The 24,225-nt window shown below is 56.5% G+C and overlaps 4 protein-coding genes and 3 non-coding genes across 14 annotated transcripts in view; 5 read left to right on the top strand and 2 right to left on the bottom strand.

The window, feature by feature from the left end:
* The window catches only part of ZWILCH (zwilch kinetochore protein), a 70,393-nt gene that overhangs the window by 26,665 nt on the left and 19,503 nt on the right, over positions 1-24,225 (bottom strand). For 2 of the 6 annotated variants that reach the window (XM_060175647.1, XM_060175645.1), the window contains exon 1: positions 266-565. The exons of 1 other annotated variant lie outside the window; for it this stretch is intronic. In XM_060175647.1, coding sequence (XP_060031630.1) covers positions 266-318 — 53 coding nt within the window. In that variant the 5' untranslated portion in view covers positions 319-565. Of the gene's footprint in view, positions 1-265; positions 568-24,225 lie in introns of those variants that run through there. 3 more of the 6 variants (XM_060175644.1, XM_060175643.1, XM_060175648.1) reach the window with 3 other exon arrangements.
* Positions 788-4,151, top strand: RPL4 (ribosomal protein L4). The gene is made up of 9 exons (XM_060175669.1): positions 788-920; positions 1,301-1,579; positions 1,814-1,952; positions 2,155-2,279; positions 2,407-2,536; positions 3,070-3,226; positions 3,362-3,445; positions 3,541-3,661; positions 3,898-4,151. Exons 1-9 carry the CDS (start codon positions 918-920, stop codon positions 4,087-4,089), a joined length of 1,230 nt encoding a protein of 409 aa, XP_060031652.1. The 5' UTR covers positions 788-917; the 3' UTR covers positions 4,090-4,151.
* On the top strand, positions 1,637-1,734 carry LOC132533619 (small nucleolar RNA SNORD16). Its single transcript, XR_009545480.1, has one exon. It is a non-coding gene; the product is annotated as a small nucleolar RNA SNORD16 (small nucleolar RNA).
* LOC132533617 (small nucleolar RNA SNORD18) lies at positions 2,003-2,074 on the top strand. The gene has a single exon (XR_009545478.1). It is a non-coding gene; the product is annotated as a small nucleolar RNA SNORD18 (small nucleolar RNA).
* On the top strand, positions 2,589-2,658 carry LOC132533615 (small nucleolar RNA SNORD18). The gene has a single exon (XR_009545476.1). It is a non-coding gene; the product is annotated as a small nucleolar RNA SNORD18 (small nucleolar RNA).
* Positions 4,241-8,563, top strand: SNAPC5 (small nuclear RNA activating complex polypeptide 5). The gene is made up of 3 exons (XM_016194556.2): positions 4,241-4,652; positions 4,783-4,878; positions 7,631-8,563. Exons 1-3 carry the CDS (start codon positions 4,563-4,565, stop codon positions 7,742-7,744), a joined length of 300 nt encoding a protein of 99 aa, XP_016050042.1. The 5' UTR covers positions 4,241-4,562; the 3' UTR covers positions 7,745-8,563.
* The window catches only part of MAP2K1 (mitogen-activated protein kinase kinase 1), a 60,388-nt gene continuing 47,371 nt past the window's right edge, over positions 11,209-24,225 (bottom strand). For all 3 annotated transcript variants that reach the window (XM_060175665.1, XM_060175663.1, XM_060175664.1), the window contains 8 exons: positions 22,564-22,641; positions 21,655-21,706; positions 18,891-19,015; positions 17,266-17,467; positions 15,258-15,322; positions 14,128-14,189; positions 12,173-12,218; positions 11,209-11,929 (listed from right to left, as the gene is read on the bottom strand). In XM_060175665.1, the coding sequence (XP_060031648.1) occupies positions 11,816-11,929; positions 12,173-12,218; positions 14,128-14,189; positions 15,258-15,322; positions 17,266-17,467; positions 18,891-19,015; positions 21,655-21,706; positions 22,564-22,641 (744 nt within the window). In that variant the 3' untranslated portion in view covers positions 11,209-11,815. The remainder of the gene's footprint in view (positions 11,930-12,172; positions 12,219-14,127; positions 14,190-15,257; positions 15,323-17,265; positions 17,468-18,890; positions 19,016-21,654; positions 21,707-22,563; positions 22,642-24,225) is intronic.

The following is a 24,225-nucleotide window of genomic DNA, read 5'->3' on the forward strand; positions in this document are numbered from 1 at the left end:
AGACAGACACCTGCAGACCGCTAACAACAGTAACAGTATCCACAATGGCGGCAAGAGGGGGAGGTGTCCTCCAGCCGCGGTGGGTCCGGAGTGCGGGCACCGAGCCCCGGCGACGACCGCGGAGGCGAAGAGCGAAGCCAACAGCCTCAGCGTCGGAGAGGCGCCCGGCGGGCGCGGGCTGCGGCGTCTCCTCCCGCGTCGCGAGCCCGCCTGCGCCCCGCGCCCCGCCGCCCCGCACCCCGGGAGCCGCGGGGCCCGCACTCACTGCAGCAGGCGCGCGTGCAGCTCCTCGGCGGCGCGGTTCACCCGCGCCCACATGCCGCCGGCCCGCAGCCGCCGCCGCCGCCCCCCTCCCGGCGCCAGAGCGAACTGCGCGCGCGGGGCTGACGTCACGGGTCGCGGCGCTGACGTCAGAGACACGCCGCCGCCGCTGGGGTCCCCGCCCCTCCGCCGGGACTCGTTTTTACGCCCCGCCCACTCCCCGCGAGACGAGACGGTTTGTCCGGGGAGTGTTAAAAACTTGAATTGAGAGGCAGCCCAGACGGTTTCCGCCGTCCTCGCCGTTCCCCGCTTCCAGGTGGGAAAGCTAGAGTCGGGTGCGGGGCTGGCGGGGGCCACGCGGCCTCTCGCGAGAGGTGGCCACGCCCCCCGGGATCCCTCCGCGTGAAGGAGTCCCTGAACTCCCCCCGCGACCCGGGCTCCGGGGGCGGCGGCAAGCGGGGCTGCGCGTCTGGGCGCGTATAAAACGCCGAGCGGCTGGTTCCGGGCGGCCGAGCGAGGTTTCCGGGCTCCGCGCGGGCGGGGCGGGCGGGGCGGGGCGGGCCGCAGGACACATATAGCGCGGCGGCGGCGCGGCGCACTTCCTTTTCCTGCGCAGCCGCCGGGCCGCGAGGAGCGAGGCCTCTCCGCTCCGCGCCATGGTGAGCGCTCGGCCCTCCGCGCGGCCGCCCCGGGACTCGTCGGGGGCCGGGGGGGCCGGGGTCGCGGGCCCCGGCCGGGTGCGGGGCGGGCGGCGGGGCGGCCCCGCGGGGACGGTCGTGGCGGGCGGGCGGCGGGGCCCGGGAGGCGCGGGGCGGGCGGCCATCTTGCGGCAACGTGGACGGCGGGTGGCCCCGTGCGGCCCGGGCAGCGCTCGCGCGTCGGCCCGTCCCGTGTGCGGCGCTCGGAGCGGGAGACGGGCGGTCGGGCGGACGGGCGGCCGGCCCCGGAGCTGCTGGGTGGTTAGCGGGGCCGCGTGCTGCCGGCCCCGGGTCCGAGCGGCCCCCGACGCCGCGCTCCCTCCTCTGTCCTCTGTCCGCAGGCGTGTGCCCGTCCGCTCATATCCGTGTACTCGGAGAAGGGGGAGTCGTCGGGCAGGAACGTCAGCCTGCCCACCGTGTTCAAGGCGCCCATCCGGCCCGACATCGTCAACTTCGTCCACACCAACCTGCGCAAGAACAACCGGCAGCCCTACGCCGTCAGCGAGCTGGCAGGGCACCAGACCAGCGCCGAGTCGTGGGGCACCGGCAGGGCCGTGGCCCGCATCCCCCGCGTCCGAGGCGGCGGGACCCACCGCTCGGGCCAGGGCGCCTTTGGGAACGTATCCTTTGTCCTTCGTGGGGTCGCCGCCCCCGGCCCGGCCCCCGCCCCCGCGGCCCGCCGTGATGTGGTAATTTGCGTCCGACCCCGCTCCGGGCGACGGTTGCCTGCCGTCAGCGAGCCGGGGCGGGCGGGTGACGACGCTGTCGCTGAGCGGGGCCGGCGGGCCTCCCGTCCCCTCCCCTCCCCCGCTTGCTGCGGCTCCGCCTTCCTTGGTCCTTAACCGCGGCCGCAGATGTGCCGCGGGGGCCGCATGTTCGCGCCCACCAAGACCTGGCGCCGCTGGCACCGCAGGGTGAACACCACGCAGAAGCGCTACGCCGTCTGCTCCGCCCTGGCGGCCTCCGCCCTGCCGGCCCTCGTCATGTCCAAAGGTAGGTGGCGCGGCCGGTCGGAGCGCCCTGGTGGCCGGGGTCCCACGCTGTCGGAGTGATGAGGTCCCGCTCCGCTGGTCCGTGTTTCTGAGGCGCCTGATAACTCCGGGAGTTCTGACTGGCGGCGCGGGGGCGGGGCGGGTGCGGGGCGGGTGCGGGGCTGCTCCGCGGCTGCTGCCTCAGACTGTGCTCGGCCTCCCAGGCCACCGCATCGAGGAGGTTCCGGAACTTCCCCTGGTGGTTGAAGATAAGGTGGAGAGCTACAAGAAGACCAAGGAGGCCGTTTTGCTTCTGAAGAAACTGAAGGCCTGGAACGACATCAAAAAGGTGAGTTGGCCCCTTCACAGCCTGGCAGCCTCGGAAGTCCCAAGCGGTGCTGAGGCTCGGGGCCCCTGGCCGGTCGGGCTTGTCGCGTGTGCCAGCCGCGTCTGATCGCACGCGGGGCGTCCTCCAGGTCTACGCCTCTCAGCGCATGCGCGCGGGCAAAGGGAAGATGAGGAACCGGCGCCGCGTCCAGCGCAGGGGGCCCTGCATCATCTACAACGAGGACAACGGCATCATCAAGGCCTTCAGGAACATCCCCGGTAACGGCCCGGCCGGCGGTGTGGGGGGGGGGGTGCGGGCGAGCTCGGCCGGCCACGGTGATGAGCTTCCACCCATGGTCCGTGTTTCTGAAACCCATGATTTCTGTGGAACTTCTGAGGCTCGGCTGACCGGGAGAAGTACTTGAGATAGTTTTCTGGGGGTTTTTTTGGTTTTGTTTTTTTGCCTCCAGCGTGACTGCTGGGCTCAGTGCCTGCACTACAAATCCACTGCTCCTCCAGGCCACTCTTCCCCTTTTGTTGCCCTGTGGCCTTGTTGTGGTCATGGTGGTTGTTGATGCTCGTTGTTGGATAGGATGTAGAAAGGAGGGGAGAACAGACACCTGCAGACCTGCTTCACCGCCTGGGAAGCGACTCCCCTGCAGGTGGGGAGCCGGGGGCTCGAACCGGGGTCCTTAATGCCGGTCCTTGCGCTCTGCGCCACATGCGCTTAACCCGCTGCGCCACCGCCCAACCCCCAGTTCTTGTGTTAACGCATAAACCCGCAAGTGCATTTTTGTCTCCTCCTTTTAAAGGAATCACTCTGCTTAATGTGAGCAAACTCAACATTCTGAAGCTCGCCCCCGGTGGGCACGTGGGGCGCTTCTGCATTTGGACTGAAAGCGCTTTCCGCAAGCTAGACGAGCTGTACGGAACGTGGCGGAAGTCTGCCTCCCTCAAGAGTCACTACAAGTGAGTGGACGGGGCGTGGTGGTCTTCACAAGCTGCCTCGTGAACTGATAAGTGAGGTTTGGAAGTGTTGTTAGGGGCTCAGGCGTGTGTCTGCTGTGGGGTGGGCATTGAAGGGGCCGTCCGCTCTCTCTGCAGTCTGCCCATGCACAAGATGCTCAACACGGACCTCAGCCGGATCCTGAAGAGCCCAGAGATCCAGAGAGCCCTTCGAGCACCACGGTGAGTTCTTGGTCCCTGGTGACTTGGACCGTGTCTCTGTGCCCTTCCTCTCAAAGTGCATCTTAACAGATGAAGTAACGGTCTGCCTTTTGTAGCAAGAAGATTCACCGCAGAGTCCTGAAGAAGAATCCTCTGAAGAACCTGAGGATCATGTTGAAACTGAACCCGTACGCCAAGACCATGCGCAGGAACACCATCCTGCGCCAGGCCAAGAACGTGAGTGCCTGCTGGTGGCTTCTAGCTGGCCCTCGTGTCACGGGCTCTCCCACGTTATTCACATCTGCCTGTCTGTCTAGCTGGCCTCGTGTCACAGCTCTCCCATATGCATCCACACAGCCCTTACGGTGCCTCCCTCCCACACACAGACACACAGACACACATGTGCGTAGCTCGCCCGGTGTCTCTCCCGTGTGTGTCTGCGCGCCTCACCGCCTCTCCCTGCTTCCCTGCAGCACAAGGTTCGGGTGGCTAAAATGGCCGCAGCTCTGGAAGCCCGATCGGGCGGCAAGGCCGGCTCCGACAAGAAGCCTGCGCCGAAGAAGGCGGCGGCCAAAGCCGCGGGGACGAAGGCAGCAGCCCAGAAGCCGGCGGTGGGGAAGCCGCCGAAGCAGCCGGCCGCCGACAAGCAGCCGCCCGCCAAGTGAAGGCCCGCACTGCGGCGCGCGTGTGGACAGCTCGCTCCCTTGAATAAAGGCCCCTGCCCGACCCTGCTGGCTGCGTGTCTGCTGTGCTGGAGGGTGGCGGGGCTGTGCCGCGTCCGCGGGGCGGGCGGGGCGGGCGGGGCGGGCGCGGCGATGAGGCTCCGCCCCGGGGGGGGGCGGGGCGCGGCCGGAGCAGGCGCAGTGCGGAGACGCCCGGCCCGGAGCTGCCCTTCCACGTGCGGGGCCGCTCAGCCCGCGCCCTTCGCCGTCCGGCGCCCCCGCTCCCCGCCGTTCCCGCGTCCGACACGAGGTGCCGCCGCCGGCCGCCAGGCGGCTTCCCGTTCCCAGCGCTTCCGCCTCCCGGGCCCACGCGGCCGGAAGCGGCCTCCCCTCTTCCGGAAGCCGGGCGGAAGCGGCCTGTCGCCCCGCCCACTGTCCCGGCGCGGTCGCGACGTCATCACCGGGCGCGCGCCGCCATGCTGAGCCGGCTGCAGGAGCTGCGCAAGGAGGAGGACTCGCTGCTGCGGCTCAAGGCGGCGCTGCACGACCAGCTGAACCGGCTCAAGGTGAGCGCGGCGCCTCGCCCGGCTGCGGGCTGCAAAGGCCGGCGGGGCGGGGCGCGGCGGGGGCGGACCCGGGGCCCTGCTCGCGCCAGGTGCGGACGCCGCCGTCTGTCTGTCTGTCTGTCTGTCGCAGGTGGAGGAGATGACCCTGCGGGCCGTGGTCGCGTCCGCGACGGAGGGCGGGAGCCCGTGCGCGCAGCCTGCGCCTCGGCGGTGCCCGGATGTGGATGTAAGTCGCGCCGGCGGGGCGGGAGCCCGGCGGCCTTGGCGAAGGTCCCGCGTCCCCCCATCGGGCAGGCGCCAGCTGGATGGACGGCCGCCCGGGCGCTTCTCGTGGCCGCCGCAGAGGGCGGGCGGTGTGTGAGTGTGACTGTGTGTGTGTGTGTGTAGCCGCGCGTGTGTGTGCGTGTGAGTCAGTGTGTGTGGCTGTGTGACTGTGAGTGTATGAATGTGTGTGTGTGTGAGTGTGTATGTGTGTGAGTGTATGTGTGTGAGTGTGTGTGAGTGTATGTGTGTGAGTGTGTGTGTGTGAGTGTGTGTGTGTGAGTGTGTGAGTGTGTGTGAGTCAGTGTGTGTGTGTGAGTGTGTGTGTGTGTGTGTATGAATGTGTGAGTGTGTGTGTGTGTGAGTCTGTGTGTGGCTGTGTGACTGAGTGTATGAATGTGTGTGTGTCTGTGTGTGTGTGTGTGTGTATATGAATGTGTGAGTGAGTGTGTGTGTGTGGCTGTGTGACTGAGTGTATGAATGTGTGTGTGTCTGTGTGTGTGTGTATATGAATGTGTGAGTGAGTGTGTGTGTGTGAGTCTGTGTGTGGCTGTGTGACTGAGTGTATGAATGTCTGTGTGTGTGTGTGTGTATATGAATGTGTGAGTGTGTGTGTGTGTGAGTCTGTGTGTGGCTGTGTGACTGAGTGTATGAATGTGTGTGTGTCTGTGTGTGTGTGTGTGTATATGAATGTGTGAGTGTGTGTGTGTGAGTCTGTGTGTGGCTGTGTGACTGAGTGTATGAATGTGTGTGTGTCTGTGTGTGTGTGTGTGTATATGAATGTGTGAGTGTGTGTGTGTGAGTCTGTGTGTGGCTGTGTGACTGAGTATGAATGTGTGTGTGTCTGTGTGAGTGTGTGTGTATATGAATGTGTGAGTGAGTGTGTGTGTGTGAGTCTGTGTGTGGCTGTGTGACTGAGTGTATGAATGTGTGTGTGTGTGTGTGTGTATATGAATGTGTGAGTGTGTGTGTGTGAGTCTGTGTGTGGCTGTGTGACTGAGTGTATGAATGTGTGTGTGTCTGTGTGTGTGTGTGTGTATATGAATGTGTGAGTGTGTGTGTGTGTGAGTCTGTGTGTGGCTGTGTGACTGAGTGTATGAATGTGTGTGTGTCTGTGTGTGTGTGTGTGTATATGAATGTGTGAGTGAGTGTGTGTGTGTGAGTCTGTGTGTGGCTGTGTGACTGAGTGTATGAATGTGTGTGTGTCTGTGTGTGTGTGTGTATATGAATGTGTGAGTGTGTGTGTGTGAGTCTGTGTGTGGCTGTGTGACTGAGTGTATGAATGTGTGTGTGTCTGTGTGTGTGTGTGTATATATGAATGTGTGAGTGTGTGTGTGTGAGTCTGTGTGTGGCTGTGTGACTGAGTGTATGAATGTGTGTGTGTCTGTGTGAGTGTGTGTGTATATGAATGTGTGAGTGAGTGTGTGTGTGTGAGTCTGTGTGTGGCTGTGTGACTGAGTGTATGAATGTGTGTGTGTCTGTGTGTGTGTGTGTATATGAATGTGTGAGTGTGTGTGTGTGTGAGTCTGTGTGTGGCTGTGTGACTGAGTGTATGAATGTGTGTGTGTCTGTGTGAGTGTGTGTGTATATGAATGTGTGAGTGAGTGTGTGTGTGTGAGTGTGTGTGGCTGTGTGACTGAGTGTATGAATGTGTGTGTGTCTGTGTGTGTGTGTGTATATATGAATGTGTGAGTGTGTGTGTGTGAGTCTGTGTGTGGCTGTGTGACTGAGTGTATGAATGTGTGTGTGTGTGTGTGTGAGTCTGTGTGTGGCTGTGTGACTGAGTGTATGAATGTGTGTGTGTCTGTGTGTGTGTGTGTATATATGAATGTGTGAGTGTGTGTGTGTGAGTCTGTGTGTGGCTGTGTGACTGAGTGTATGAATGTGTGTGTGTGTCTGTGTGAGTGTGTGTATATGAATGTGTGAGTGAGTGTGTGTGTGTGAGTCAGTGTGTGTGGCTGTGTGAGTATGAATGTGTGAGTGTATGAGTGTGTGTCTGTGTGTGTGTGAGTGTGTAGCCGTGTGTGTGTGACTGTGTGAGTCAGTGTGTGACTGTGTGGACTGTGTGTGTGTGTGAGTGTAGCCGCGCATGTGTGTGCATCTGTGTAGCCGCGCGTGTGTGTGTGTGTGTGTGCGCGCACGTGTGTGTGTAGCTGCGCGCATGTGCTCGTGTTCCTCTGGGCAGTGGAGAGCCGATGGACGTGGAGGAGGAGAGTGGCGTTGCCTCTGCGCTGCACCTGCGGGGGCCTGAGAGAGTAGCCCGTGACTCTCCGCCTAGTTTACTTTATTCCTTTCTGTTGCCCTTGCTGTATTATTGTTATTGATGTCGTCGTCATTGGCTAGGACAGAGAGAAATGGAGAGAGGAGGGGAAGACAGAGAGGAGGAGAGAAAGACAGACACCTGCAGACCTGCTTCACCGCCTGGGAAGCGACCCCCCTGCAGGTGGGGAGCCGGGGGTCTCGAACTGGGATCCTCACGCCCATCCTTGCGCTTTGTGCCACCTGCGCTTAACCCGCTGCGCCACCGCCCAACTCCCCTTTTTTTTTTTTTTTTTTTTTTTTTTACCACAGCACTGCTCAGCTCTGGCTTATGGTGGTGTGGGGGGTTGAACCTGGGACTTTGGAGCCTCAGGCACGAGTCTCAGCATAGCCGTTATGCTGTCTACACACACACACCTCTCTCTCTGTGCCTAATTCTTCATGTCTGGCTAAAGCAGATGTTGGCACATGTGGACAACGAAGCTTCAATTAACCAAACCACACTGGAGCTGAGCACGAGGAGCCGTGTGCCGGAGGAGGAGGAGGAAGAGGAAGAGGAATCGGACTCTTGACAGAGTTGCTAGGGCTCGGGGCTTTCCTAGGAGCCCTTGGCCGAGCTCAGAGGAAGCAAGAACTCGGCGGGGCGGGGCGGGCGTCTGGTTGCGCAGGGGCTCCATCGAACTTCAGCTGCCAGGGGCTCTTCCAAGGCAGACACTTCTGGCATTTGCAAAAGCGGCTGAGTCTTAGGCCCCAGCCCACCTTAAGAAAAACAATAGGGGCCGGGTGGTGGCGCACCTGGCTGAGTGCACATGTTACAACAAACAAGGACCCAGGTTCGTGCCCACCTGCAGGGGAAAAGCTTCACGAGCGGTGAAGCAGGGCTGCAGGCATCTCTCTGTCTCTTCCTCTCTACCCCAACCTTCCCTCTCATTTCTGGCTGTCTCTGTCCAATAAATAAAGGTAATTAGGAAAAAAGAAAGCAAACCGATTCCAAGGAGCCGGGTGATGGCGCACCTGGTTAAGTGCGCATGTTAGCATGCACTAGGACCCAGGTTCAAGCCCCCAGGCCCCCCTGCAAGGGGGGGGGGAAGCTTCAGGAGTGAAGTAGGGACTGCAGGTGTGTCTCTGTCTCCCTTATTTCCCTCTATCAAAGTGAGGAAAAAAGCCAATTCCAAAGAGTTGGTGTGCCCCCGAGCACCACAGTCGCCACCTCCGGGTGGTAAGTGGCAGTGCTACCTGTTCAGGCCCCCAGTCCCCACCTGCAGGGGGAAAGTTTCACAAGCGGTGAAGCAGGGCTCCCGGTGTCTTATCTCTCTCCTCTCTATCATCCCCTCCCATCTCAATTTCTGACTGCCTCTATCCAACAAATAAAAGATTGTTTTTTAAAAGTGCTTTTGAGTTACTCTTACAGAAAATAGCCAGAAGTTTGAGCATTTTTTTCTTAAGAAACAACGTAGGAAGAGCTTTGTAACAAAAACCGTGGTGGTTATGCATTGTGTATGTGGGTGGGGAGAGTGTCCTGATTTAAAATAGAAGCATAAGGCTGCTTTGGGTGTTTTCCCCAGAGCACCATTCAGCTAGTTTATGGTGGTGCCAGGATTGAGCCTGGCACTCTAGAGTCACTTTGCATGACCACTACGTTTTCTACCCCCACCCTGGCATGCGCTGTTTTTGAGCTGATCACCAGCTCCATCACTGCCTTGAGTTACTACACCTTTTTTTTTTTTATTGTTGTAGTTATCTATGTTGTCGTCATTGGATTAGAGAAATGGAGAGAAACACACCTGCAGACCTGCTTCACTACCTGTGAAGCGACCCCCCTGCAGGTGGGGAGCCGGGAGCTCAAACCGGGATCCTTATGCTGGTCCTTGCGCTTGGCGCCCACGTGTGCTTAACCCGCTGCACCACCGCCTAACTCCCACCTCTCCTGTTGTAAAAAAAACTGCTATTGCAGTTTCATAAGTTGTGAGATGCAGACCAGACAGTGATGTCTCCCAGGAGAACGCCTGAAGCTATTGCTGGGTTTGGGAGATTCAAAACACAAACTGACTGATGAGGGAGCATCAGACCCTCCCGCGAGGCAGAGAGAGCTCACGCAGCCAGGCAACAGCCTCCAAGCTACACCGGTCTCTGGGTGTGGCTTTGCTTTTTTTTTTTTTACCTTTTTCATTATTCTTGGACAGAGAAATTGAGAGGTGAGGGGGAGATAGAAAGGGTAAGAGACCAGATACCTGCAGCCCTGCTTCACCACTTGGGAAGGTTCAAGGGCTCAAACCAAGATCCTTGCGCCAGTCCTAGAGCTTTGCACTTCATGCACTTAACCCAGTGTGCTACTGCCCAGTCCCCACAAATCCTGTATATATAAATACAAAGTATGTGCTTTTGTTTTTATTTTAACCAGGGCACTGTTCAGCTCTAGCTTATGGTGGTGCAAGGGATTGAAACATGAGTTTGGTTACATAACCATTATACTATTCCCCACCCCCCACTAGTGTATGTATTTGTTATTTATGGGTCAGAGGTGACGAGGGGAGGCCCTGCAGCACTGCTTTACCACTTGTGAAGCTTCCTCCCTGCAGGTGGGTGGGAAACTGCTTAACCAGGTACACCTGGCCCCGTATTTGTTTTTAGCCAGAGAACTAACCTCTAGTTTCTTGTACGCTGGGGACTGAACCACCCAGCCCTTGGAGCCACAGGTGGGGGAGAGTTGCGTAACCCAGCCCTGTAGCAGTTTTTTTTTTAAATCTTTATTGAATAGAGACAGCCAGAAATTGAGAGGGAAAGGAGAAATAGTGAGCGTGAGTGAGACACCTGCAGCCCTACTTCACTACTTGCAAAGCTTTCCCCCTGCAGGTGGGGATCGGGGGCTTGAACCTGCGTCCTTGTGCATTGTAACGTGTGCGCTCAGCCAGGTGCACCACCACCCGGCCCCTGGTGGCAGTTTTTAAACCTGTTGCATCCCAAGGTCTGAGGGCTCTGGAGTGGCATTCCCTGCTCAGGTTAACCCAGGTTCTACTACTAATTAGGTGCCAGACTTTTTTTTTTTTTTCTCTACCAGAGTCCTGTTGAGCTCTGGCTGATGGTGGTGCCGGGGATGGAGCCTGGGACTTCAGAACCCCAGGCTGAAGAGAGTCTCTCTGCATACCCATTATGCTGTCTACCCCTGCCCCTCCCCAATAATTTTTAAAATAGATGTATTTGGCTAATGAGCGACCTAGAGCATCACTCCTGCTCAGAGGAGGGAGAGGGTAACGGTAGAGACCTCGTGTCTCTGCTCTGTTCACTGCACCACTTCATGGCCCCCTGGAAACCGAACCACTTTGAAATTTTTCTTTTTTTTTTTTTTTAAATTCATTTTTCTTTTAACCAGAGCCCCCGCTCAGCTCTAGCTGATGGTGGTGCTGGGGACTGAACCTGGGACTTTGGAGCCTCAAGCAGGAGAGTCTCTGCAGAACCATGATGCCGTCTCCCCAGCTGGGTTTTGTTTTGTTTTTAAGGTATATTCATTAATGACGAGAACCAGGGCCTCACTCTGGCACAAGAGTGCCGGGGATTGAACTCAAGACCTCATGCTTGCTAGCCGGGCACCCTAGCCGCTGCACCATCTCCCAGGCTGCTGTATTATAAATACATATTTATTTTGGCTTCCTGGGACCTTCCCAGAGAAGCAGGCAGGACGAGGTGCCGACCAACCACGGTCTGCCACGTGAACCTCAAATTCCAAAAGTCGCTTGTCAAAAGCTTGTTTCCTGGGACTTGTTGACACCTGTTAGGAGTGACAGAGCCAGGCTCGGGCTGGGGAGACAGCACAGTGAGGGTGCAGGAGGTTCTGTCCGAGGCCCCGGGTTCTGCCCCCAGCACCATCATCAGAGCTGAGCAGAGCTCTGGCAAAAAAATTAATAAATAAAAAGGAGTTGGACGGAGCCCCACCAGGAGTCTGAGACCCCCTCCCTTCACCCAGCTCGGTGCCCGGAGTCCTTCCTCCTGCACCCCCGCCCACCCTACCGCTCGCTCAAGCAGCCGCAGCCTCGGCCTCGGGACTTGACGGTATCTTTATTAGAACGAGAGCGGCGCGTTGTTCAACACCTGGAGCCGGGATGGCTAGAGGGATCTCGGGACAGGGTGCAGGCACCGTCCACGCTGTCGCTGACCACAGCATCAGGACTCGGGTTTGGAGGGAAACTCGGAGACGTTCAAAGCCTCGGTCCGTCTAACTTTGAACGACGGAAGCCACCGAAGAGCCCACATGGCAGGTTTAGAAAAATAAATAGGAAAACCCACCCGGAGTCCGCGGCCGCCACGTGGGTGCACAGGCAAGGCCCCGGGGGTGGCAGTGAGGAGCCGGGAGGGGCCCCGCGGACCCCGAATTCCACACGGGGGGGTGGGGGGCACTGGTGCTGGGTTCGTGGCGACAAAGCATGCTCCACATGCACGTCCTGGGGGGCCGCTCGGGACGGGAGGGACACCCCGCACCAGGCTGTCCGACCGCCCGGGAGGCAGTCGGCTCAGTGTGGCTGGGGTTCCCACGGCGGGTTCGGGTCGCTGGCACGGGGGCTTGGGGCGACTGAGGCGGGCAGGGGAGGGGTGTCCCGTGCACCCAGGCTGCGGCTCAGACTGGTTCTCCGCCGGGCCCCCGCTCAGACTCAGACGCCGGCCGAGTGCGTGGGGGTGCTGGGCTGGTGGAGGCCGGTGGTGGAGCACAGCCAGCCCGCGAAGTCCGCCTCCTCCACCTCGGACCGCTTGATGAAGGCGTGGGCCTGCGTGGGGGTACAGGGGGCGTGGGGGCGCTGGAGCCCCGCCGGGAAGGGAAGGGGAGGGGGGTGTGGGCTCGGGTTTGGGGGCGCCCTCTGCCCCCGGCTCTCGTCCCGGATGGACAAGTGGACAGTGACCCGGGGGGTGCCGTGACCACGGCCACTGTGTCGCCAGCTGCAGGCTCCCGGGCCCCCTGTGCAGAGGAGTGGGGTCCAGGGACAGGCGGGCAGGGAGCGGGGAGGACTCACCATGAGCTGCCTCAGGTCTGCTCTCTCCGCCGGGTTCTTTATCAAGCTAAAAGGAAGACAGGTGGTTTAAGAGCTGTTGTCTGGCAGCAGTTCTAAGTTTTATTTAAGATTTATTTTTTGGGAGCCGGGCGATGGCATAGCGGGTTAAGCACACGACGCAAAGCACAAGGACCGCATTGGGAGCCTGGAGCTGCAACTGGCGGTGAAGCAGGTCTGCGGGTGTCTGTCTTTCTCTCCCCCTCTCTGTCTTCCCCTCCTCTCTCCATTTCTTTCTGTCCAACAACAACGACATCAACAACACTAATAACAACAATGATGATAAACAAGGGCAACAAAAGGGAAAAGAATTTTAAAAGCTGCTAAAAAAAAAAATTATGCTTTTTTTCTTCTACAAATTTTATTTATTTTCCCTTCTGTTGCCCTTGTTATTTTATTGTTGTTATTGATGTCATCGTTGTTGGATAAAACAGAGAGGAGGGGAAGACAGAGAGGGGGAGAGAAAGATAGACACCTGCAGACCTGCTTCACGGCCTGTGAAGCGACTCCCCTGCAGGTGGGGAGCCGGGGGCTCGAACCGGGATCCTTACACCGGTCCTTGCACTTTGCGCCACGTGCGCTTAACCCACTGTGCTACTACCCGACTCCCCTTCCAATTTTATTAGTGACTTAATACTGATTTGCAAAATCGTGAGATGAAGGGTATATTTCCACACTGTTCCCACCACCAGAGTTCTGTGTCCCCATTTCCCTCCATTGGAAACTGTAGCGGTTATCTCAAGGTCACAGATAAGGGTTGACTAAATAAACATATATATAATTTTTTTTCTCTCTGGTTCTGCTTTATAAATATTTTATTTGAAAGGACAGATAGAAATTTATTGTTATTCTTTTTCCTTTTTTTCTTTTTGCCTCCAGGGTTCTTGCTGGGGCCCGGCCCCTGCACTAGGAATCCACTGCTCCTGGAGGCCATTTTTTCCCAATTTATTGGCCTTGTTGTCATTATTATTGTTATTGATGTCGTTGTTGGATAGGACAGAGAGAAATGGAGAGAGGAGGGGAAGACAGACAGGAGGAGAGAAAGACAGACACCTGCAGACCTGCTTCACCGCCTGTGAAGCGACTCCCCTGCAGGTGGGGAGCCGGGGGCTCGAACCGGGATCCTTCTGCCGGTCCTTGTGCTTGGCGCCACCTGCGCTTAACCCGCTGCGCTACAGCCCAACCCCCTATTTTCTTTTTTTTCCCCCAGAGCACTGCTCAGCCCTGGCTTATGGTGGTGCAGGGGATCGAACCTGGGACGTTGGAGCCTCCGGCATGAGAGTCTCTTTGCATAACCATTATGCTATCTACCCCTGCCCAAATTTATTATTTTTTATTGCCTTTATTTAATTATTGGATAAAGACAGCCAGAAATAGAGAGATAAGAGGCTGACAGAGAGGGAGAGAGACACGAGCAGCCCTGCTTCACCGCTTGCAAGGCTTTCCCCCTGCAGGTGGGGACCGGGGGCTTGAACCCGGGTCCTTGTGCACTGTGATGGGGAGCTTGAGCAGGTGCGCTACCGCCCGGCCCTGTTGTTAAGGTATATTGAGAGCGCCTGAGCAGGGACTGAGCTCAGGACCACATGCTTGACAGCAAGAAGCTTTACCCACTGCCAGTCCTCCTGGGCGGTTTGGTTTTGCCACTGCGGCCCGGCTCAGGCCGGCAGGCCTCCATCCTCCTCAGTGGCTTTTTGTAAGTCTGGCTGCACACCCGTCCTTTAAGGAGAACCTCAGTGGAGCCTGAGGTGTTCTGCCCCAGAGGTGTCCCGCCTCTGCTGGGCCAGTGACAAAGGCCCAGGTCTTGTCAGGAGGCTGCAGGGCAGGGCTGAGGCAGAGGGAAAGGGCCAGTCGTGCTCCCCAAGTTGGGGGAGGGGGCTGACATGCCCAGGGCTCCCACAGGGAGCAAGGAGTCCACTTACCATTTATTCACAAAATCCTGGAATTCCAGACTGAAGACCCCACTGGGCAGCTTAGGGGGAGGCTGCAAAACACAACAGCCTGAAGTCAGAGGCCAGGGCCCTGCTCCAGCTCCCTCCCCACCTTGCCCCACTCTGAGCCCCCACGACCCGCTCGATGTCTGGAGGCTGAGTGTGCAGAGCTGCCCTGCCACTCACAGGTGACACTGGGGAGACACCGGGCGTCGTGGGCACAAGCTCGTGGGCACGTTGCTGGAAGGAATCCTTCGTGGCGGAGTTAGGTGGTGGCGCAGCGGGCTAAGCGCACATGGCGCAAAGCCAAGGACCGGTCTAGGGATCCCGGTTCGAGCCCCTGGCTCCCCACCTGCAGGGGAGTCACTTCACAGGCGGTGAAGCAGGTCTGCAGGTGTCTGTCTTTCTCTCCCCTCTCTGTCTTCCCCTCCTCTCTCCATTTCTCTGTTCTATCCAACAACAATGATATCAATAATAATAACTACAACAATAAAAAAAAAACAAGGGCAACAAAAGGGAATAAATATATATAAAAAAAAGAATCCTTCGTGGGGCCTAGGAGACAGACAGCACAAAGGTCACACAGGGCCTCTCCTGCCTGAAGCTCAGAGGTCCCGGGTTCAGTCCCCAGCACCACCACCAGCCAGAGCTGAGCAGGGCCCTGGTCTCTATCTTTCCTTCTATCTCTCTTCATTAAATAAATAAAATATCGAAAAAGTATCATTTTAGGGGCGGGGAGAGAGCATAAAGGCTAGGCAAAAAGACCTTCATGCCTGAGGCTCCAAAGCCCCAGGTTCAGTCCTTGCCTGTGCCACTGTAAGCCACAGCTGACTAGGGCTCTGACAGAAAAAGAACAGGGCGCCATCCGTGGCAGCCAGACACCATTCTGCGCCGTGCTCGCTGTGACTGCCATGTCCCTCGGCCCTGCTCCCACCACGGGCTGCTCTTTCCATCTTGGGCTCCACGTCGCACCCCCCCACACACCAGCCCCCGACCAGTGCTGGAGAAACGGCTGGTGTGGAGGCCTGGGCCAGGGAGGAGGCCTCACCTGCCTGGAGATGCACCAGGGGGTCCCCTGCACCCCACAGCACCCAGGCCGCGGGACCCAAACAGCCCCTCACCTCATTGACGATGTAATCCAGGAGCTCAAAGATGGCCATGGGCGGCCGGCTGTCCATCCCGTAAGCTGCGGCGAGCGGAGGGGGAGGAGCACAGGACCGTCAACACCATGCGACTGATCTTTTCTTTTTCTTTTATTTATTCCCTTTTGTTGCCCTTGCTGTTTTATTGTAGTTATTATTGTTGTTGGATAGGACAGAGAGAAATGGAGAGAGGAGGGAAGACAGAGAGGGGGAGAGAAAGACAGACACCTGCAGACCTGCTTCACTGCCTGTGAAGCGACTCCCCTGCAGGTGGGGAGCCGGGGGCTCGAACCGGGATCCTTACGCCGGTCCTTGTGCTTTGCGCCACCTGCGCTTAACCCTCTGCGCTACCGCCCGACTCCCTGATCTTTTCTTTTTAAAGATTTTTTAAAAAATATTTCTTCCCTTTTGTTGCCTTTTTTTTATTATTGTTGTTGTTACTGATGTCGTCGTTGTTGGACAGGACAGAGAGAAATGGAGAGAGGAGAGGAAGACAGAGGAGGAGAGAAAGACAGACACCTGCAGACCTGCTTCACCGCCTGTGAAGCGACCCCCCTGCAGGTGGGAAGCCAGGGGCTTGAACCGGGATCCTTACACTGGTCCTTGTGCTTTGTGCCACCTGCCCCCCCCCTTTTTCCCCCTTTCTTTCTATTGTTTTTATTGCAAGGGAGAAAAGACTCCATCTCCTTCTCTTTCAGTCTCTGTCCTATCAAATTTAAAACAATAGACACTTTGTAGGCAATCATAGAGACAGGTTGGGATGGAGTAGGCGGAGTGGGGGTGGTTCCATTGGAAAAGGGCTTCTTTGCGGTGGTGGAGACTCTGGAATCAGCAGTGATGGCTGCACGGCATGGAGGACAACTCGAGGTGCTCGGGGCGGGAACCCCAGGCCTCGACTTCTGGGCGAGTCTCAGCTCAACCAGCCATGTCCCCAAAGTGTCATAGCTTTTTCTTTTTAAAAAGATATCTAAGGATTTATTTTCTAATTTTGTATTATCTTTATTTATTTATTTATTGCATAGAAACAGCCAGAAATGGAGAGAGAAGGGAGTGACAGAGAGGGAGAGAGGCAGAGAGACACCTGCAGCCCTGCCTCACCAGTCACGAAGCTTTTCCCCTGCAGGTGGGGGCTGAGGGCTTGAACCCGGGTCCCTGTGCGCTGTCATGTGAGCACTCAGCCTGGTGTGCCACCCCCCCTTCCTTTTTTCTTTTCTTTTTTTTCTTTTTACACCAGAGCACTGTTCAGCTTATGGTGATGAAGGGGATTGAACCTGGGACTCTGAATCCTGAGGCATGAGATTCTCTTTGCATAACCATTATGCTATCTCCCCTGCCTGACATTTTAATTTATTTGATAGAGACAGAAATTGAGAGGGGAGGGGGATGTAGAGATGGAGGGGGGTTGCTTCACAAGCAGTGAAACAGGGCTGCAGGTCGGTCTCTCTCTCTCTCTCTCTCTCTCTCTCCCCCCCCCTCCTTTCTCAATTTCTCTGTCCTGTCCCATAAATAAAGTGGCCACCAGGAGCCGTGGATTCATAGTGCAGTTGCCGAGCCCCAGTGATAACTGCTAGAGGCAAAAAGAGAGACAGACACGCAGACCTGCTTCACCAATCATGAAGCTTCCTTCCTGAAGGTGGGGAGCGGGGCTTGAACCCAAGTCTTGTACAGGGTGACGTGAGCCACCACCTGTCCCCAAAATGTCATGACTTTTTTTTTCCCCTCCGGAGTCTTGCTCAGCTCTGGTTTATGCTGGTGCAGAAAACTGAACATGGGGCTTTGGAGCCATCATGCTGTCTCCCCCCACCCACGTCTTAACTTTTAAGAGTGACAGGCACAGCCAACCAGGATGAGCACCGCTCCCCCACCAGCACCCCCTCTGGTTCCTCCTCCCCTGCCCGGTGCCGAGCCCGGGAGGCCCCTCTGGACCCCTCTGGACAGTGAGCCCCCCACCCCGGCCAACAAGGTTGAGCTCAGGTCAGCGACTCACAGCTGAGGGGCCTCCCGGGGGTCCTGGGCCGGGGTGGGGTCTCGGCCGCTCCCCCCTCCACCGGGCACCCAAACAGCTGCTCCAGCTCCTTGGCGTCGGGCGGCGGGATGGGGTACCTGCCCACCGCCATCTCCACCAGCGACAGCCCCATGCTCCAGATGTCCGACTGCACGGAGTAGTGTGTGCCCTGCAGCCGCTCCGGCTGGGGAGGGAGAGACGGCCGTGCTCAGCTGGCGGCCAGCGGCCCCTGGACTGGCGCCCGGGGTGAGGGCACCTGCCACCTCCACCCCTCCTCTGCTTTATTATTATTATTATTATATTTTCCCAGAGCCCTGCTCAGCTCTGGCTGACGGTGGTGCCGGGGACTGAACCCGGGGCCTCAGAGCCTCAGGCGTGAGAGTCAGCTCGCAGAAGCACCGTGCTGTCTCTCCAGCTCCCTTCCTCTGTTTATGACCAGGCACTGCTCAGCTCCAGCTTCTGGAGGGGCCGGGAGTCACACGTGAGGCTCCGAGCATAGTCCCGAGTTTGATCCCCGGCATGGTCTGTGCCAGAGGGCTGCCCTGCTCCCGCACCAGCTCTCTCCCCCCTCATTCAGACATAAAGAGAGATTTTAAAATAAACAGAGTCAGCAGAACAGCTCCCGTGAACAGTGTGTCCCTCACCCTGCGTGTCCCTTTGCATTAGAAAGGGCGGTGGCGCAGCGGGTTCAGCACAGGTGGTGCAAAGCCCAAGGACCACTCAAGGATCCTGGTTCGAGCCCCCACTTCCCACCTGCAGGGGAGTCGCTTCACAGGCGGTGAAGCAGGTCTGCAGGTGTCTGTCTTTCTCTCCCCCCCTCTTTTTTATTTATTCATTTATTTTTGGTGTTATCTTTATTTTTGGACAGAGACAGCCAGAAAGTGAGAAGGAAGTGCGGGTTAGAGAGGGAGAGAGACAGAGAGACACCTGCAGCCCTGCTTCCCCCCTGCAGGGGGTTCCCCCCTCAGGTCCTTGAGCACTGTAACATGTGCGCTCAACCAGGTGTGCCCCTTGCTCAGTTTCTCTCTGTCCTACCCAACAACAACAACAGCTGTAACAACAGCAACGAGGGCAACAGAAATAATAGGAAAAATGGCCTCCAGGAGCAGTGGATTCATAGTGCAGGCACCGAGCCCAAAGACAGTGGGGTGGGGGGTGGGCCGGGGGGTGGCGCACCTGGTTGAGCGCACATGTTACAGTGTGCAAAGGCCTGGGTTCGAGCCCCCAGTCCCCACCTGCAGGGTGAAAGCTTTGCAAGTGGTGAAGCAGGGCTGCAGGTGTCTCTCTGTCTCTCCCCCTCTCTATCCTCTTTCCTGCTGTCTCTATCAAATAAATAAAGATAATAAAAAGTTATATAAAGAAGAGGAAGAGACAGAACCAGCACATGTGTTGACGCTGGGGGTTGAACTCAGGACTTCTTGCCTGAGAGTCAGTAATTAGCCACTGTACCACCTCCCAGGCTTCCCCAGCCCTTACCTGAGAGAGAGAGGGAGAGAGGGGTAGGGGGAGAGACCAGAGCCCCGCTCAGCTGAGGTGCGCATGAGGCCCTAGCACTGAGCTATCTCCCTAGGCCCGGTGTCCCCCCCCTGCCCCCCACCCGGCCGTACCGACATGTAGGAGCGGGTCCCCACGAAGGAGTTGGCCATGGAGTCGATGAGCTGGCCGCTGACCCCGAAGTCACACAGCTTGATCTCGCCGCGCGAGTTGACCAGGATGTTGGAGGGCTTCACGTCTGTGATGGGGGCAGGGGGGTGGGTAGAGTAGGTTTAGAGGGAGCAGGAAGGTCTGGCCAAGTAGCGCAGTGGGTAGTGCTCTGCTTTGCCATACACGACCCAGGTTGGGGCCAGCCACCGAGTTGGAGAAAGCTTTACTGATGAAGCTTCCCCTGCAGGCCCTGCAGGCGGGGACTGGGGGCCTGACCTCCTTGTGTATAGTACTGGCTGCGCCCAGCTGGCTGCACCACCGCCCAGCCCACACTTCCGCCCTTTTCTCCTGTAGCCAGAGCACAACTCACCTCTGATTTGCAGTGGCTCAGGGACTGAACCTGGGATCTCAAAGCCTCAGGAGTGTAAGTCCTTAGTTTACACAGATTACACTATCTCCCTGGCCACCCCCACCCCACCTTTCCCATGAATAGATACATTTCTGTGTGGGGTAGACAGCATAATAGTTACGTAAAGAGACTCTGATGTTTGAGGTGCCAAAGTTTCAAGTTCAATCCCCCACAGCACTGTAAACCAGAGAGAAAAGAAAAAGAAAGAGAGAGAGAAAAGGAAATATATGGGGCCAGGTGGTGGGACACCCAGTTAAACGCACAGAGAACTCCATGCAAGGGTCTGGGTTCGAGCCCCTACTCCCTACCTGCAGTGGGGACACTTCACAAGTGGAGCAGGTCTGCGAGTGTCTCTCTCCATCTCCCTCTCCTCTCAATTTCTCTCTGTCCTATCAAATAAAAATGTGGGGGGAAAAATGGCTGCCAGAAGTGATTTCTAGTGCTGGCACCAAGCCCCAGTGACTGAAGACAATATCTATATCACGGTTAAATAAAGAAGTAGACTAGATGGGAGAGATAGCACAGCAGTTCTGAAAAAAAAAAAAAACAGCTGAGGAGTGCGCTGGTAAAAAAAATAGTAATCAATAATAGACATTTTTTATTAAGGACTTAAATTTTTTTTATTATTTATTTATTCCATTTTGTTGCCCTTGTTGTTGTATTGCTGTAGTTATTATTGTTGTTATTGATGTCATTGTTGTTGGATAGGAATGAGAGAAATGGGGAGAGGAAGGGAAGACAGAGAGGGGGAGAGAAAGACAGACACCTGCAGACCTGCTTCACCACCTGTGAAATGACTCCCCTGCAGGTGGGAAGCTGGGGGCTCGAACCAGAATCCTCACACTTAACCTGTGCTTAACCCACTGCGCTACCACCGGACTCCCTAAATAATATATTATTTTAAAAAGAGAGATAAGGAAACTGGACTCCAGTCCCACCTGCTCCACAGAGCCCCTGGGCAAGTCAGCCCCTTCTCTGTGCCCATCCCTATCAGCACCAATCATCAGCCTTCAGAGCGCCCCTGGTCCTCTGCCAGGCTCCCTCCCGGCCCAGCTGTCCCCAGGGCCCTTCCTGGGGCTGGGACTCCGCGGGCTGCGGCTGCTGGAGGCGGCTCTGCTGTCCCTGTCACCGCACCATCTCTGCAGCTGATTCCTGCCCACGCAGCCTCCCTCCTCCCCAGACTTACATAACCGGCCTCCCTCCCACCTGCTCCGCAGCAGCCCAGCCCCAGGCACCGCAGGAGGCGAAGGAATGGGGGGTGGGGAGCAGGCAGTGGGGGACGGCCTGGACCTGGTCAGGAGCCCCTGGTGTGGAAGAGCCTGCACGCCTGCCTCCGGGATCACAGCTCACCACGCTCCCAGCCCCCAAAGGCACAGGCAGGGGCGCAGTGAGTGAAGCCAGGGACTCTCAGGAATGAGGCCCATCCCTGGCACCGAAAGTGCTAGAGTGCTGCTCTAGTTCTCTCTAAGAAAAGACAAGTGGCAACAAAGCAGCAGGTGGCGCAAAGCGCAAGGACCGGCGTAAGGATCCCAGTTCGAGCCCCCGGCTCCCCACCTGCAGGGGAGTCACTAAAAAGGCTTCACAGGCGGTGAAGCAGGTCTGCAGGTGTCTGTCTTTCTCTCTCCCTCTGTCTTCCCCTCCTCTCTCCATTTCTCTCTGTCCTATCCAACAACAACGACATCAATAACAACAACAATAACTACAACAAGGGCAACAAAAGGGAAAATAAATATTAAGAAAAATTTTTAAAAAGACAAAACGGGGCAGGGGAGGCAACACGGGGGTTCTGCAAAAGCCTCTTCTGCCTGAGGCTCTGAGGTCCCAGGTTCAATCCCCAGTTCCACCATCAGCCAGGGCTCTGAGAAAAACAGGGCCAGTTGGTAACACACCTCATTAAACACACATGTTATAATGGATAAGGACCCTGGCTGGAGCCTCTGGCCCCCGCCTGCAGGAGGGAAAGCTCTGTGAGTGGTGAAGCAGGGCTGCAGGTGTCTCTCTCTGTCTTCCCCCTTCCCTCTCGAATTCTGGTTTTGTCTCTATCCGATAAATAAAGATAACTAAAGATCAAAAAGAAAAAACGGAAAAACAAATCTTGGTCCCAAAAAACCAACAATCACAGCACGGTGCCTCTGGTGGTTGGGCTCCTTCCTGGGACACGAGCTGTGCACAAGGGCGACAGAAGGACTGCTGCAGCTTGGCTCCAAGAGGCGGGGGGTCCCGCCGCCAGCACTCACGGGCCACAAGGAACACAGGAGGGAAGCGGGTGCTCTCAGGGCCAGCCGCAACTGGAAACGGACTCCCAGGCGGGCTCTTACCTCGATGCATGATCCTGTGTTTCTCCCGCAGGTAAGTCAGGCCTTTGATTACCTGGGGGGGAGAGGGCGGGAAAGCCAGTCACGCAGAGGCAAGGCTCAGTAGCAACAACCCGGCGAGGTCTCCTGGCGTCATGTGTGTGCACCCACAAAGACAGGGAAAGAGGGTGGGGGGATGAGAGGGAGAGGGAATGTGTGAGTGTGTGAGGAAGAGGGGCTGTGGTATCCGAGCTGCCCCTGTCGCTGTGGTAGGCTCCTCGTGCGGCGCTGGGGACACAAACCCAGGTAGAAACACGGCAAAGTTGTCTCGGCCTTCCTTCCGTCCACTTGTCTGTTTTCCTAGCCCGTCTTAGGAAGCAGCCACATTTTCCACAAATATTGTTTTTCACGTTAAACTGATTACTGCTGGCCTCAGGAATTGAGGCACGACTTGTTGTTGTCTCTTTTCCTGAATCGGTCACCTAAAAGGGGACTTCCGGAATTCTCTCTTTTTAAATTTGTATTTGAAAGGACAGAGAGTTGAGAGGGGCGGGGGGAGAGGGAGAGAGACAGAGAGACACCTGCAGCCCTGCTTCACCACTTGTGAAGCTTCCCCCCTGCAGGTGGGGGCCGGGGGCTTGAACCTGAGTCCTTGTGCGCTGTGACATGTTTTCTGCTAGGGGTGCCAACCACCCAGCCCCTAGAAGTGGGAGTTCTTTTGGCTAGCCTGCTTTCTGTATTTTAAGACAATAATGTCAATATTGGAGATCGGGGGATGGAAGAGAGGGCAAGAGAGCACATGTTCCATCAACGGTCTGGACAGGAAAACGTCCAGGTCCCTCGAGAAGACTCGCGGTCCTCCCCCGCCCGGACGCTGACTTCACAGCCGCCTCCCCTAGTCGCGTGGAACAAGGCCCAGAACCGTGTACTCACAGCAATGCTGACTTTCCCCAGGATCTGCTCGGGGATTCTCCCAGCCTTCTTCAGGACCTGATCCAAGGAACCTCCATCCTAGAAACAAAGGGCCGACCCACGTAATTCAGGGCCTCATTCATTTAGATTCCTTGGGGGGGGGGGTTTTTTTTGCATGATTTCACCACTCCAGCAGTCTGATTTTTTCCTTTTAGTTTCAGATAGAGGGTCGAGGGAGACATCATAAGGGCTCTGCAAACAGACTCTCCTGCCTGAGGCTCTGAAGCCCCAGGTTCAATCCCCAGCACCACCATCAGCCAGAGCTGAGCAGGGCTCTGGGAAAATAATTAATAAAATAAAAATTCAGATAGACACAAGAAGAGAGGAGAAATACCATAGCAGAATTCTTTTTTCCTTCCATTATGCTATCTACCCCCACACACAGCATCATTCTTTTTTTTTTTTTTTATTTTTTTCTTTTTTTTATTGTTGTTGCTGTTATTGTTGCTGGATAGGACAGAGAGAAATGGAGAGAGGAGGGGAAGACAGAGAGGGGGAGAGAAAGACAGACACCTGCAGACCTGCTTCACCACTTGTAAGGTGACCACCCTGCAGGTGGGGAGCCGGGGTCTCGAACCAGAATCCTTACGCAGGACCTTACATTTCACGCTACGTGCGCTTAACCCGCTGCACTACCGCCCGGCCTCCTTACACAGCGCCATTCTTAAAGCTTCCTGCACATGGCTTTCCTATGTGGTGCTGGAGACTCTAACCCAAGTCTTGGAACATGGTAAAGAGCATACTTGACCAGGTGAGGCATCTCCCAGCCGACAGTGTTTTATTAATAATAATAAACAATGTCTCGACATGGGTTTACAGCATTATAAGATTTGGGGGTACAGCCTCACCTCTGTATTTGGGTACATATGACCGAGCCTCAGGGAACCACAGCAAGACGCCTCTCTACCTAGACCCCTCCACCTCCCCTCTTTGTTCATTTCAAAAACCAGCCCAGTTTCCAGATCCCAAGAGTCACTTTGATAATCATTATTATGATTCTATATGTAAGATGTTTGTTTATGGGAGTCGGGCGGTGGCGCAGCGGGTTAAGCGCATGTGGCACAAAGCACAAGGACCGGCATAAGGATCCCAGTTCGAGCCCCCGGCTCCCACCTGCAGGGGAGTCGCTTCACAGGCGGTGAAGCAGGTCTGCAGGTGTCTGTCTTTCTCTCCCCCTCTCTGTCTTCCCCTCCTCTCTCCATTTCTCTCTGTCCTATCCAACAACATCAATAACAACAATAATAACTACAACAATAAAACAACAAGGGCAACAAAAAGGGAATAAATAAATATTTTTTTAAAGAGATGTTTATTCATTGCTGAGAGAGAACCAGAGCATCACTTTGGCATACAGAGATTGAACTCCGAGAGCTGCTATTATTATTAATTTATTTTTATATTTATTTATTTAGTTAGTTATTGTCTCAGGGACAGCACTATGAATCCACTGTCCTGTCGGCCATTTTCTCCTTTTTTTTTCTTTCTCTTTTTCTTTCTTCTTCTTCCACTTAGGACAGAGAGAAATGAAGAGAGGAGCGGGAGACAGAGTGAGAGAGGAAGACAGACACCTGCAGATCTGCTTCACTGCTTGTGAAGTGACCCCCCTGCAGGTGGGAAGCCGGG

The sequence above is a fragment of the Erinaceus europaeus genome, chromosome 16 (genome assembly GCF_950295315.1).
Source record: "Erinaceus europaeus chromosome 16, mEriEur2.1, whole genome shotgun sequence".
In the NCBI taxonomy this organism is placed as follows: Eukaryota; Metazoa; Chordata; class Mammalia; order Eulipotyphla; family Erinaceidae; genus Erinaceus; species Erinaceus europaeus.